This window comes from Toxorhynchites rutilus, chromosome 1 (assembly GCF_029784135.1).
Source record: "Toxorhynchites rutilus septentrionalis strain SRP chromosome 1, ASM2978413v1, whole genome shotgun sequence".
In the NCBI taxonomy this organism is placed as follows: Eukaryota; Metazoa; Arthropoda; class Insecta; order Diptera; family Culicidae; genus Toxorhynchites; species Toxorhynchites rutilus.
The window spans coordinates 138,249,805-138,265,621 of record NC_073744.1 but is presented as its reverse complement, the minus strand read 5'-3'; the positions used below and the strand labels follow the sequence as shown (position 1 = coordinate 138,265,621).

General features: G+C 39.5%; 1 protein-coding gene across 12 annotated transcripts in view; it reads left to right on the top strand.

Annotated features, from left to right (window-relative positions):
• LOC129764846 (leucine-rich repeat flightless-interacting protein 2) overlaps positions 1 to 15,817 on the top strand; it is a 123,886-nt gene that overhangs the window by 81,445 nt on the left and 26,624 nt on the right. Inside the window, exons 1-2 of one of the 12 annotated variants that reach the window (XM_055764375.1) lie at positions 7,273 to 7,590; positions 14,693 to 15,315. The exons of 7 other annotated variants lie outside the window; for them this stretch is intronic. In XM_055764375.1, coding sequence (XP_055620350.1) covers positions 7,584 to 7,590; positions 14,693 to 15,315 — 630 coding nt within the window. In that variant the 5' untranslated portion in view covers positions 7,273 to 7,583. Of the gene's footprint in view, positions 1 to 7,272; positions 7,607 to 14,570; positions 15,316 to 15,817 lie in introns of those variants that run through there. 4 more of the 12 variants (XM_055764390.1, XM_055764399.1, XM_055764384.1 and 1 more) reach the window with 4 other exon arrangements.

Genomic DNA, 15,817 nt, shown 5'->3' with positions numbered 1-15,817 from the left:
GTTTATACCGTGTACCGTTACCTATTATTCATAGAAACTCCGTATACATTCGTGAAAAAGATCACAAGATTTCGAAATTCGTTTAGACAACACATTCGGTGATCCATTTTTATTTATATAGATAGAAGAAGAAGATATAGGAGTGCGTTTTATCATATTAAAAAAATTCAATTGTCATGTTTGGTTGGAATATGTTTGGTTGAAATATGTGTATTATTTTTACGGGACCCCCTCTCCATTTCATAGGAGGGAGGGGTGTCATACCATCATAGAAACATTTCTCATATTCAAAAACCTTCACATGCCAAATTTGGCTCCATTTGATTGATTAGTTTACGAGCCTCCCCTTAGAGAGAAGGGAGGAGTGTCGAACCATCATAGAAACGTTTATCGATCCCTAAAACCTCTATATGGTAAGTTAAATTCCATTTGTTTGATTAGTTCTCGAGTTGTTCAGCACCCTCTCCTCCTCCTCTTTAGAGAAGAGAAAGGAGTGTCAAACCACCATAAAAACATTTATTGCTCCCTAAAACCTCCATATGCCAAACTTGGTTCCATTAGCTTGATTAGTTCTCGAGTAATGCAGAAATTTGTGTTTCATTTATATGGCAGACCCCCCCCCCAACCCAAACGTTTTGTGTTCCCTAAAACCTCCGCATACCAAATTTGGCATTTTCTTGATTAGTTTTAGGTAATTTTTCGATACAATGTTATTTATGGTTATTTTAAATATAGTTATTTAAAATTATGAATTATTTTCTCTGCATCCAGAGTATTGAAGTATTCAAACAGAGCGTCGAGACCTAGCAAAAATAATGGTCTTCGAGCACGTGTTATTTGCCTTTTCAATGTAATTGCCGTGTCAACCGCTCCCCCACTAGTTAATTTTGGGAACAGCATTATATCAGCTTAATCAACGCATTAATGCCATTTTTTTCTACTTCACTCGAAGTTCTATAAATTAGCACCGATTTGCGCCGGCTCCGTAATATACTACTACTCCATTCAGTTCTCCTTGAAAGTGATTATTTTGCCGTGAAATGAAAATCCAATAGCATAAATGCCAGTAGCATACACAAGAACCCTACATGTGATGCGACAGTGCAGCGACGGGAGAGTTGGTTGTGCTCTGTCAGTCATTTAGTCGGCCCAATTCTCTCACGCTCGCGTCTAGTCTGTTTCGTGTTTTTGGATAAGCAACAGGGATGCCAGAATTTTTTCGGTTAAATTCGTAGATTTTTTATTTGTCAGATTCCTTTGATTTTTTTTTATTTTTTTCGTAATAGACCGAATAAAGAACCATGCTTCGCAGGAATAGAAAAGTTATAAAAATATCATTGTGTGGAATTGTTTTAAGACAAATATTAGTTTCAAACAACAAAAAAATGCTCTGGTATACATGTTTAATTGGAACGTTATTTAGAAACGCAGCCCTTGTGGCAAAACTTAGGCATCACGCCTTTTATAAAAACTGATAAATATATTTTGCCAAAATGTAGTTAAAAATGTTAACACTTTGTTGGATTGTAAAAAATTCAAAATAAACATCAATAATACTTTTATCGAAAATACGAGGGCAGTCCGATAAGTACTTAGCCCAAAAAAAACAAAAAATTTGGAAAAGTGACGATTTATTTCTCAACATAGTTTCCTTTTAGCTCGATACACTTGACCCAGCGATGGTCCAACTTCTTTAATCCATCTGAAAAATACGTTTTCTCGAGGTCTACAAAGTAGGTCTCCGTGGCGGCGATGACCTCCTCATTCGGCTCAAATTTCTGCCCAGCGAGTGACTTTTTCATGTTTGGAAACAAAAAAAATCGCACGGAGCTAAATCTGGAGAATGCGGTGGATGGGGCAGCAGTGAGATGGAAAATGAAAGGTGGGGAGATTTTTAAATCTGTGACGTCACAGATTTTGTTTATGTATGTTACTTTTCTTATAATAGTCCATTACATAGCAAAAGTGTTGTTATTAAAAGTAAAAATAAGCAGATGAAATGAACAAATTAGTATTTTTTTCTTCAATCAATGTTAGCGTTCAAAATCATAGGGGCCCAACTGAAATTTTAGCAGAAACTGAAATTTCAGTATTGTTGAGGTGTTCTAAACTTTATTTCAATCTTACTTTACTTCTCGTTACATCGACCAAAAACGTAAATGAACAAAGTCAGAGTTACAAAATCGTTTTGACGTAGGACTACGTCTAACCGGAAGATATAGGGGGTGAAATGGAAATCTAGGCACTGCACAAGTAGGAAAAAATGCAAGATTTGGAACGCTTATAACTCGAGCATTTCTCAATAGATCGCAAAGGTTTTTGCATCAATTGATAGGAAATATATCTACGCATCTATCATAACGAATAACATTTCATTTTTCTTGAGATAAATAATTGAATAATTGTGAAATATCAAGCATTGTCAAAATGCACTATGTGCCCATTTTTGATTGGTCCATTTTGTGCTCCTCAAATCGTACCGACCAAAACGGGCAACCAGAGCAGCAGCGAAATAGAATGAAGCACGATTGGGGAGGAAAAAGAAAAAAATGAACGAAACATTGGTCGCAGTCTCACACATGCGTAACTCTCGAGCCAGCCAGTCAGCTTAAAAATCCCCGTTTCCGCTGCCGTAACGATCACATTCTTTGTGTGGACACCGACTGGACAACATCGTTGCTGGACGGGCTGGACGGCGAGGGATCGAGTGCCTTTCTCAAGGCAAGAGGGCGGAGGTGGTAGCGCTGGAGTAGAATAGAGTAGAGTTTTCAAAGGACCTTTCTCAAGGCTAGAGACGAATGAACTGCAAAAGTTTAAAGTCTCTATAATACAATACCTTCCTTCCTTCCGTAACGATCATTCTCATTCAAACCGTACACCACATCAGTTCGCGTCACAACACATCAACAAACCAACCCAAGCAGCTATGTCTGGACATGGCAAAGGAGGAAAAGTGAAGGGAAAGGCAAAATCCCGCTCGAACCGTGTTGGTCTGGAGTTTCCCGCAAGGGTAGCTAGGCCGAGCGCGTTAGTACCAGTGCACCAGTCCACCTAGCCGGCGTTATATAGTTTCGGCCGCCGAAGTGATCGAGTTAGCTGGCAAAGCTGCTCGCGACGATAAGAAAACCCGTATTCGGAACAGAACACATTCAGTTCGGTGGACATCAAGACAACAGGCAGTTGCAGCGAGTGGCGAGTGGCAAACGCAATCGCAAAACGGCATCAGGTAGCAGAAGAAAAAAGTTTGTTCTTTATACAAACTGCTTTGGTGGCAAATCCAGAACAAGGCGGCATCGAGGGCGTTCGAAATGGTTTTTTTCAAAACCACGAGTACTAAGTTTTCTAAATTGGAACCATTCCATAAAACAAGGCGCTTTTCAGGGCCATTAAACCTTCCAAAAAAGAGATTAGGAAATACAGTTCAATGCTTTCTAAAACAATATCCAAAATAATAATAAAACACAAATTGATTTTTTCATAATTTGTTTGCCAGGATATGATGAGTATTTGAATTTGGCAGTTGTTCTGAGCTTATTGATTTTCACCAATTCTTAAATTGCTTCTAGATTGAAAGTACAGTAATTTACACTTATCTCGACATTTAGCTAATTGGACGGACATGTAATGCGACATATTTAGTTGGAAATTTTTGTAAACATAGAGTTCGGGGTCCAAATTATGACCCCACATTGAAAGTCGACACTGTGCCACTGTCATCGCAAATGTTCAATTACAGGTTAAAATTACCTCCAATCCGATACTGAGTGGTGGTAATGCTACGTGCCATTGAATGTAATTTACTGTAAAATATGTCACAAGCTGGATGGGAAGAAATTTTCCAACTGTGAAAGCTGTGGCGAGTGGCAAATGCAATCGCTAAACATAAAGGTTTAGCCGAACAAGATGGGGATATCGAGTGATAACAAAACAATAAACTCTTTAGATTGAAGATAATTTTGTGATCCTGAAAAGGACCCTTTTTAGCCTGCATGTGAATCCAACGAACGAACAAATCGTAATGAATGTATTTTTTTGCCATCGCTCCCTTTTAACGCTCATTCGTTCGTCTCGTTGGACTCGCCCCTCTGGCTGAGTCTGCCGATTTTTCTCTATCCTGTGAGTGTGTACCGCTGAAGTATAAAACACGCGGACCCCAAAAAAATATCTTATTTTCTTTCAAACCGTAAACCCGTGTGGTGGTACGGCATCGGTATCGTGGACGTAACAAAGGAGGACAAGTTAAGGGAAAGGCAAAGTCTCACTCGAACCGTGCAGGTCTCCAGTTCCCTGTTGGTCGCATTCACTGATTGCTCCGCAAGGGTAACTAGACCGAACGGATTGGTGCCGGAGCACCAGTATACCTAACAGCGATTATAGAGTTTCGGCCGTCGGAGTGCTCGAGTTGGCTTGCAAAGCTGCTCACGACAATCAGAAAACCCGCATCAAGAACAGAGCAGCTTCGGTTCCGCGCTCATCAAGGCAACAATTAGTTTCAGTGAGTGGCAAAGTGTTTCTCCGGCACGTCGCATTAAATGTAATTTACTGAACAACATGTCACAAGCTGGATGGGAAGAAATTTTCCAACTGTGAAAGCTGTGGCGAGTGGCAAACGCAATAGCTAAACAGGAAGGTTTAACCGAACAAGATGGGAATATCGAGTGATAACAAAAACACAACACCAAAGGTTCTTTTCAGAACCATCAACATATTCATAAAGAGTAAACAGTAAACTAATCCATGTTTCAGGTAGATAGGTAGGTATTCACGTAGGAGAAGAAAATAAAACAATATATTTAAAATATATATTTAACAAAAGCTGTCCCCTTTGTATAGTCCTAAGTCACTCCGGTTATGTCCCCGACATTACCCACCCGTCTTTTTTCCTTTGACGGAAAACATTTTACAGCGCATGAGAAAAAAGTAGCAAGTTTTTTTTCTGTGTAAAATACACTTGAAAAATAAATTTACTAGACTCCATATGACCTAAATTGAGACGAAAAGTTTTCCACTTCCGTCCTAATTTTAGACGAATGAAGTGTTGATGAAGCTCTAAAATCCAAACATAGTAAAAATTAGAATACTAATTCTGATATAAGAAGAAATAACAAAAATGAAACATTTTGGTTCGTGACATGTTCTGTTTATTTTTCAAATGATGAATGTAATGCTAAAAATATTTTTTGGAAATATGTAGTTATTTTCTGTATATCCTCTTTCACCGTAATTCTTTTTTTTATCCCAACAGTTTATTTTATTAGGCTCATTTAGTAATTCAGCTGTAACAGAGCCAAATTCATTCGTGTACATTTTTTATCTTAAGATAACTTTTGTTGTATATTACACTGTTATCATTTTGAGGCGTAAGAGTATCGCTATCTATCGATAAACATTTGTTTTATCTATACACGTTATTCGTTGACACATTCAATTTTGTACCATTTGAGTAACTGACTGGTATGCTTCGTATGTGAACTTCCTATCTTCCTGGCTACTAATACAATCAAAGTTTGACACAAACAAAAGCCGTGAATCTTCCCACCTTTTATTTTTCATCTCGGGGCAGTAGTTCATAGTGCAATTCGACCAATTTGGCCGTGGCGACGGCGGAATTTACTTTTTTTCCATTTTCCTAAAATCCGTGGATACGCCCGCTTCCACACACGGTCAAAACAAAACTACGAGTCCGATTCGGCTGGAATTTTGACAGTAGCTGTTTACGAGAATGTACTACACGATAAGTAATCTCTCTTGCAATACTGATACCATCGGGCGATGAGGCTAAGTACATATCGGACTGTCCTTGTATGTTCGAATCCGTCTAAAATTCAATCAAATGCGATTGAAATTGGGCTTTAAGCCTGATGAAAGCCTCATGAACTTTTACCGGTAGGCACATTTAAAACAGAGTTGAGATGTAGCAGAGTCTTCGACTGGTGCAAAAACACATGGTTAAATTTTATCATGGGAGGACAGATCTGGAAAACTTCGTACTATCACAAATTGAATTCAACCCTCCTCACGCTCGGTGTCACAGACTGTTTCTATAGTATTTCTATTGTGTATTTTTCGTTCTTTTCAACGAATGAGAACTCCAACAAATTTGTAAAAGTCAGTATTCCAGTATAGTTCTAATATCCTTTGCTTCGAAAACACAACAAATGATTAATTGTTAATTATATTGCACGTATGTTGGTTGGTATATTTTAGAGTTCTAGCGTATTTCAATGAATTGCATAAAAAATGCGATCAATATTTGCAAAATAAATAACATTTTGATTTTTCTCGAAATGTGTTTCCCTAACACATACATCAAAATCAATGAGTTCAGAGAAATCGGCATTGCACGATAGCAGCAGGCTACTTTTTTGCAAACCGGAACGCGTTTCCCTAACACAAAGTCCAAAACCAGGCAGCCTGGGAAAATCGGCATTGCAAACATATACAAGCCGGCTAACACAGACTTCGAAGTTACCAAAAAACGAGAATTTTATGTGATGAATGACTGTTGCAATTTAGGGTGTCGGATTAGGGCCACCTTCCCCTACTAATTTGATACTCATAACCTAGTTGGTGCGCAGTGCAGTGCAAGATGCATGTGCATTTTGCTTGAGAAAAAAAATTCTTGCACCTTGTTTTTCCCCATGCTGTCTGTGTTCCGCGTAAAAGAAGCAAACGTTTTCGTGACTTTGGCTTTGTTTATTCACCTTGTTGACCGAACCAGAATTGAAATAAATGTTGTAATTTATGTAATACGTATTTTTGTTGTTGTTTTAATGAAGTAAAAAGTTCAAATAATATAATTCTCGTGTTTAGAATAGTAAAACCCAACATTTGGTGAAAAGTAAAATTGAATTATATTTAGAGAAATTTAGAATTTCTGTATTTCAGTCTCTGCCAGAATGTCAATTGGGCCCTTATGATTTGAAACGCTAGCATTAATTGATAAAAAAAAATGTAGTTCGTTCATTTTTAATAATTCGATTATTTTTGCCTTTAATGACAATACTTTCTCTAGGTATTATTACAAGAATTATTATAAAAAAGTAGTACTTTTTTTCCTCTCCTGATTATTGGCCATTTCTATTGGATTTTTTTGTGACAACCAATTTGATTCTATCCGCATCACCCAGCTTATAACTACATATATTGCCGTTATTCTGGCATCTCTGATAAGCGCCCGACAAAGAGAGCTAGAGAGGGACTGCGAGTGAGAGCCTTCCGCAGCCATGGGGCGACCACCGCTAGGTTTATGTGGCGATTCCAGCCCAGTGCTTTTAGTCTCCATTTGTTTTGCAAACGGGGCGAACGTGCGAATTGAATCAGTGTGAACGCGACGGGCGCGGACTACTGCTTGAGTGGGAGGGTGCGTATCGAAACCCAGTGGGATCGATCATCACGGATTCGAGTGAACCTTTTTGCGGTTGAAGAACTGAAGTGTGATCTGATTCATCGGTGTTGTCACAATATCTGTGTGTGAGAGAGAGAGGGAGAGCGGGGCTTGGCACATGCCCCAGCGAAGCGTGGGGAGGTTGTTGTGCAGGGGGGAATCATAGTTAGCCCTGTGTGGTGGTGCTGCTGCGTCTATGTTGGGTATGCGGTTTTTGTTGTAAGTGAAGAAATTTTGTGGTCGAACGAGAGATACATTTGTGCGAATAATTAATCGTTGGCAAACGTCGTGGGCTTCAAAAGTGCACTCGGGAAAGTTACACGCATGACGCGCGCGTCGGATGGCTCGTATGTTGTGGAGACGGGTCTCCCCCCTCAAGCCCTGATAGTGCTTGCGAGGAGATGTGTTGATATGTTGAACGCGCGGCTGTTCATGGCGTGTGTCTTGGCGCAGTGTTAGAGCCCGCACAGTCGACTGAATCTGGTTTATTTAACGAGGGAAAATGCATTTTGTTCGGTCCAGATATCCAATTACTTCAAGTGTGTTGAATTTCAAAGCGAATATTAGTTCCGCAGAAAATTAAATAAAAAGAAACGGTTTGCTTACATAATCCAACGGTGGAAACTCGGTGTGTTGCGCGGAGATAATCGGAACCACAGTTCGCAACACCCCTTGGTCTAATGTCGTTAGTGCCGTCATTGTAGTTGTTGTGTACCGTAGATATTATCGGAGTGTTAATCTTTACACTTTTTTGTTGACAATTGGCGAGATAAATATCTCTGATTCAGTATATATTAAACGAATGATTATTTTGGCGCCCGTCAGGCGCTTTGTCCGTCTTGAAGTTTCATTTGGGAGCCTAACCAAGTCCGGGGTTAAAATGGTTGACCTTTCGACTTATAAAATACAAGTTGCTAGTGAATGATGATTGTTCTTTGTGATTAGCAAACGCAGTGTGGCAACAGTTGTATGCTGTTTACACTTTCGACTCTAAGCTGAATCATCCCCGGTTGGGCCACACCTGAGAATTGATGACTTTGAAGAATTTATTGCGAATCCCCCTTCAAGAAGTGAAGAACAATCCCACCAGAAGCACTAGAAGGCGATGATTTGATTTGTCATGAGTATTTCAAGACTGGAAGAACGATGACAAATAAAACATTTTTATTTGCGCCTTCGATTCCTTTCCGCTAGATGATCACCACTCGTTCACATAACGATGACGGCGATGGTTGAATCTTTTCCGGTGCCGGTTTGAGTCATCGCGCGAAAGTGAACCCACCTTCGCGTTCGGTGTCCCCCGTATGCAAATTTCAGGGAATTCGATTCATAAAGCTCCCATAAATGAAAGTGTACATTAGCAACTCAAATGGTTTGACCTTAGCCACACACTTAATAAAACTGTACTCATTGATATAAATCCTGTCCTGGTGTCTCTGGATGTGAAATTCCACTGGTGGCAGCGAAAATAAACACCAGATGCGGTTCTTGATACATGGTACTCTTACAGTAGAATACAAACAAGGCAAATGTCAGCCGGTGGCCAGGTTTGCCTTTATTTGCAGAAACGAAACAAACAAAAAAAAACCAACTCGCAGACATGTGCTCCTCCATTCCATTGAAATGTGATTGCGAAATGAAGCGGGTGGTGGCAAAGTGTTCAGAGTGGCGACCACTGTTGAGGCGAGAAGATTCGCACGGAAAGTATTTTTTTCTGCAGTTGATACATATGATTAATGATCACGAGGGGAGAAGATATGGTGGGCGACAAAGTTGGTCGACTTTGATGGCCGGAGCTAGGAAAGTGTCAATAAAATTGGCTATTTGGGAACTGAAATGCTCTATCAGGCGTTTTTTTCCCATGCTGGATAGAAATTGAATCCAGCGGTATCCCTTATCTCTCATGTTTGTTGCGATTGAAAGTGTGTACGCCCCTTCAAATGCGGTATCGTTCGTTTAAGGGGCGTAAATATTTGAATAATTGTTAATGGTACATACCGGTCTAAACAGTGCACAAGAAAATTGACGCTCAACCAATAGGCTGATAGCAGCCTACTTAAGCACTAGTCGGTGCCGGAGAGAGGATAACTTGCTCTGATATTGCCCGATTACATTATTGAATTTTTAATTCATTTTTTTATGATCCGGAAATCGGATTTTACGTCAGTATATTCATTTCTGAGAATTGGCAGCCTTTTCAATCGCTCTCGATTTTTTTTTCAGTAAATTGATGGTTTGAAAGTTCAAACTTTTTACATGATATGTGAAACAAATTTGGTCCATCTTAGTCCAAATTTAGTCGCTGATGATTGTTGCGTGGACGTATTTATTCTATAACAACACAAATATTGTCAGTTGAGGTGCCCTAAGTTTTAACTCACGATCGATCGCTTAGTAAGCGAACGAGCAACCAATGCGACTACGAAGACCTCATTTAAAGTTATAGGTGCGAATGAATTTCTTCTAATCTCTCCCCTAGGGAGGCTTTTATTTTACGCATCATTTTTAAAAGTTAACAGCCTAGCCTTAAGGAAGCCTGTTGACTGGTCGCTGGCTATAGTGCGACTATAATGAAAATCCGCACTGTTTTTCTAGACTCCTAAATCTCGCACAGCACGTCAAAGAGATAGTGTGCTTTGCGTTATTGCGTACTGTCTTGTATCTTAACAGTCATTGTGAACTGTGTGCAACAAATGAGCAAAGCAGATAACAGCCGAGACAGTATATAACACATATACCTCGCTCGCATCGAAATGCGACGAGGCATTGTTGAACGCATCATAATAAAAGACAAAAACGCATGAACGCATCACAACAAAAGAGAAGGGTAAGAGCCAAACCCCAGCTCGTTTGCTATAGGTCTCATCGATTGTGAGGAAGTTGCGAGGAAGAGAAATTCGGTACTCATTTCTCGAAATTTAAGCACGCACACAAGAAGTCTCAGGGGGTCTTCGTAGCCACTTGGTTACGCGTTCGCTTACCAAGCGATCGATCGTGAGTTCAAACTCAGGGCCCTCAATTGACCATCTTTGTGTTGTTATAGAATAACTACGTCCACGCAACCATCATCAGCGATGGAAATCGATCCACGGTCGAAATGAGATCGATTCATCCATACAATGCTCTGCTCTGCAAGAACAGAAAGAATACCCTTACGCCTAAATGGCTACTACTGTGTGATTTACCATAATGTAATGGAACAGAATACTTAACGCCTAAATGGCTACTACTAACTACTGTGCAATTTACAATTTATAGAAACATAAACATATGTACATGTACACGATTAAAACCCGGCTCTGTTACAGCTAAAATGCTAATGAGCCTAATAAATAAATAAATGAGATAAAAAAAACAAGAAGTCTGGATGCACTACAATCATACTAACAGTCGCAGTGGTACAATGCTCCTACAGAGGAAGAAGAAGTCTGGATTTTAATAGACACTTTTACCCGAAAGTTATCACTCAGAATGAAAATTGAAAATTAAACCTCTTTTACACTCGCAGCAAGTGCAAGAACGAAGCTTGGGGGTCCCAGTGCACTGTTCCGATAATGACCGAAGAACGGGTTTAGCGGTGTGCTCCGTATCTTTGGGTCCATTCCGGTCTTTTTTTTCCATCAATGCAAAGTAAAAATTTATCATTTGTTGTCGATAGCAATCAGTATTCATAGGTTCACCCAGTTTCAATAGCTCGTGGTGCACCATACCCTTTTCATGGTGAACGAATTATCATCCATTTGTCGATAGCAAGCACTTATCAGTTGTTGACAGAATTAATAGCGAAAAGAAAGACCATGGTACTCTATTATCCCCAAAGTACTATCGTCAAGAGCCTGGTTCAAAGGGTTACATGTTGATTGAGATCGTGTGAAATTATATTATATGATGTTCTGGGAGCGAAATCTGTTATCTGTTAATGTGGAATCTTAATCAACAATTCAGATTACGAAATTAGAATCTTGCATATGTGAATTTACCTTCATTCGGAATCTGGATATCGAGATTCAGAAACTGAAACCTCAATCTGGAATCCAAATCTTAAATTTGAATCTGAAATTATGTATAGAAAATGAATCTAAAAATCTAATATGGAATCTGGAAGCAATTTTCGATTCTGGGCCGAGAATATGAATCTGGAATCGCCATGTAGAGTTTGGAACTGGAAAGTAAATTCGAAACTGGATTTCAAATATTTGGGGTATATTTTGGATTCTGAATATAGAATCAGAATCTTAGACAGAATCAAAAATGTAGCACTGAAAAATGGGCAATAAAATCTTGAGCAAATTTGGCGCTTGCGGAAGTCCCAGCTCTATTTACTCGGAGTAATTGACCCGCAAGAAGATGTAGCGGGGAAGTTGCGAAGAAAAGCCGTGTTCTAAAACGAATTATTTCTATAAAACATTCCATAATAAAATATCAATAGGAGGTCTTCTTAGCCACTTGGTTACGTGTTCGCTTACTAAGCGATCGATCGTGAGTTCAAACTCAGGGCCCTCAATTGACCATCTTTGTGTTGTTATAAAATAACTACGCCCATGCAACCATCATCAGCGATGGAGATCGATTCACGGTGGAACAAAGATCGATTTATCCATACAACTGCTCTGCTCTGCAAGAAACATCGAGTTCTATAAATAACCCAACAATGATCAATATCAACAGTCTCCGCTGTCCGGTCTGCTGAACAATGGAAGAACAGATAGAATACCCTTACGCCTAAATGGCTACTACAGTGTAATTTACCATAATGTAATGGAAGAGAAAAACCTAACGCTTAAATGGCTACTACTTCTACTGTGTAATTTACAATTTATAGAAACATAAACATATGTACATGTACACGATAAAAACCCGGCTCTGTTACAGATAAAATGCTAATGAGCCTGATAAATAAATAAATGGGATCAAAAAAAATCAATTATCGGAGATTTGCTATAGATAAATCGCTCCACGAAACGCTCATAACGTTCGTTCTAAACAGGAAGGAAACACAACCACAATGTGAGAATAGACTCGACAAGATGAGTTTATAATATGACAACGCCAGACAACATGTTCACGAATCTGTCAAGAATTATCTAGAGAGAGTGAATTGGTAGATTATATCTTATTCGCCTTATTTTTCAGACACTTCTTCCTCAGATTACTATTTGTTTTTCTTGCGCCCTCTCTGGAGATCGGCTCCGATCTGAAAAAAACATCGAATATTGGCCTGATAACTGGATCGCTTCAAAATAAAATCTTGAAATTCCATATAAGATAACAACAACCACAGTGCTCAGAACTTTCGTTCCAAATTTACATTATGATGATTATATGTAGTGTGTATCGCAACAAACCCTGAAACGTTTCTAAACCTTGTTCTAATTTAAGTTGAAGTACACTGAGAGAAATAATACGTAAATATTACGATTTTTTGGTAAATGCTACCAATCTATAGTCATTTTCTACCGTACTAATAAACATATATGTCAAGCAGAACCATGATTTGTAAGCCCCATATCGGCTACATTTTCCCGCCGAAAATGCACGTATTAGAATTATATCCTTATTATGCCTCCGTATTGCCTTATGGCAACAATAAAAATGGTTAATACACGCTTTTCTCACCAGTTTTCAGATATGACAAAATCCAAATTCACTAATGTTATCGAGTAAAATATACTAACCTCTGGTAGGGATGCGGACTTGTTGACTATATGTACAAAAATTTGTACATTCTACTAATGTTTGCATTACCAAATGTATTTGCTAGTTTTCGACCGAGGATTTTTCTAAATGTAGATGTTGGTTTGCCTCACCTCTTATGTTTCTACCGTTGGTCATAGATGAAGTTGAAGACAACAAAATAAACTAATATAATATTGCAGCTAATTTCAGCTTAATATTGATTTTATAAGAAATGTGTACTTTCAAAATTCTTTGGAGGTTGAATGGTTTTTGCTAAATCAAAAGGTTCAGCTCCAAAACTTCAGTGATTTCTATTCTAGAAGCATACATCAAGAGAAAGCACTTCGTTCCGACGCATACGCAGCAAGTTTTTTTTTTCTGAAGACAACATGTCCTTAAATTGGTAGTTCAGTCGCAAATCGGTATTTTGAGCCACTGTGCGTTCCTCCATAATGAAACATAATGAATCAACCAATTCTGGAATATTCTATAAAATTCTTATCATATTTTAGAATGCGGAACTTTTTTATTCCGGGCTCTGTTAGAGGTACACTTAGTGATCCCTGATTTTTGGAATTATTCGTTCATCAGCTAATCGAATACATTTCAGCATTTGCTATTGGATACGATTAATCGCCCCAAATAATCGATTAATCGATTGATCGTCACACTGAGAGAAATAATTAGTTAGACTAATAGCAAATCAGAAAAAATGAGAAAGTCATCTGGAATCAAAAAAGTGTTCATTCCGCCTGAAAATCAATTATCATCTACGCTCCCCCAAACTCGCATAAGAAGCTCAATTTGTGTTGACTGCATTGAGCTTTGTTTACGTGTCTAGGGGAGCGCCAAAGATAATGATTGAATTTCAGGATAAAACTGCGTTTTTGTTCTCTGGGTTTGGATCGATTAATCGACGTACATTATTCGTTCGCTTCGATTATTGGTTGCGCAGTATTTGTTCGATTAATAATCGATGTCTTTAGGAAGTATTCGATTAATCGAACGATCATCGGGGATCACTAGGTACACTTCACAGCCTCAGGCAGTTCTTTCATTTGATACTGAGTGCTATTTCTAACAGATCGACAATTGCAAATAACATCAGGCATACCCAACGTTCAGTGTTTGCTCAAGAATAAGGCTGCCGTATTGATTGATTGTGCTACCCACCTTCGATGAGGTCAGTAGTCAAGGTATTTATAGACTGCTTTATTGTTGTCCCATCGTAATCTTATCTTGATGGAGAGGTTCGCGAGCTAGCCCGATAATAATATCCTGTCCAAGCTTCGACAGAACAACGAACCGAAATATAAACACAAGCGACATTCGTTTGGATACCTGTTTGGGGAATAGTCCGCTTTCCGGCTTTGGGAGAAGAAAGGGAAAAAATATTCTCTACCTGTGGTTAAACAAAACTACTTCAATAACGGCACATATCGAATGGACCCCAGGGTGGACGATAACAATGTAACTGCCTAATAAACCTAATAAACAAATCTGACAGCCTGCCTGAGGAGAGCGAATCGAGCGCGAGTGCGTGAAAGTGAAAAAAAATAGTGAGCGAGAGCGCTCGCTCGGGCGAATATAGAGATTCATTAGTGTCAGTTGAGTTTTTGTTTGCCCCAGGTGGAGCCAGTTGCGGCTGGCGTTCGGACAAAATGAGTAGTGACATGAGATTGACCATCAGCGAAGACGAGCACCACGGGTTCGGCACGGGTACCGCTGGTGGTGGTCGGAAGTTTTTCTACCACGAAGACGACGATGACGAGGAGCAGGGAGAGTTCTATAGTTTCGATCCGAGCGATCTAGACCAGTTCGGTGTTGGTTTGACGGCGGAGTTGAAAATTCGCGAATCACACGAAAAGCTTAACTTGGATATCAACCGGAACGATCTGCTGCGAAGTGGTGACCGCCGGTTACATCAAACGGTTAACGACAAAGTGTTACTACGTGATGGTGTAAGTGGTGGGAGTCCTAGTGGGGATAGTGTTTTCGATGGAAGTTCCTGTTCGCCGGAGGACGACGAACGGACTGGTGGTGGTCAGACCAGTGGGGTAGCGGGTGTTGATGAGGCCGATCGGAGCTTCGACAGTTTTGTGGGAAGCCAGCGATCGTCAGCTGATCAGGATCACCACAATATCGACGCACACCGCCAGTATCATCGGCTTTCGGTTTGCCATACCGGGGATGAGTTTAGTTCCGATGAGGACGAAGCGTTTGTGGAGCTGCTGGAGAAGGCAAATCATATAGTAGGTGGATTTAATTTGATTCGTAAATAGTTTTGTAAAAATTAGGTGGTCAACGTTCAGCTGTTATGTGTGTGTGTGTGTTGGTTGAATTCAAACTGGCTTCTTGTGTGTATAATTTATGTTCATGTGTGGTGATGGGTATTGTTTTTATAATGTTGTGAGACAACGAAGTCGCTCGCTTTATTCTGTGAGTCACCTAGAAGACTAGTAGATATTTGAGATGCAGTTCAGTATTTTTCGCAAAAAAGGCATTAAAATACATCTCATTTGCTTATGTTGAATCTACGCATAATAAGTGAGGCTCGAGAGAGATATTCGTAATTCTTTTTATTTAGTACTAACTGACCTGGCGAGCTTCGTTCCGCCGAAAATTGAATTTTTGATATGAATTACTTCGAACATTCTCTTTTTTTTACTAAGCGAACGTTCGTGGATTCAATCGTGCTCCCTTGGCCGAGTGGTTAGCGTCACAACTAACATGCCGGGTGTTCGGGTTCGATTC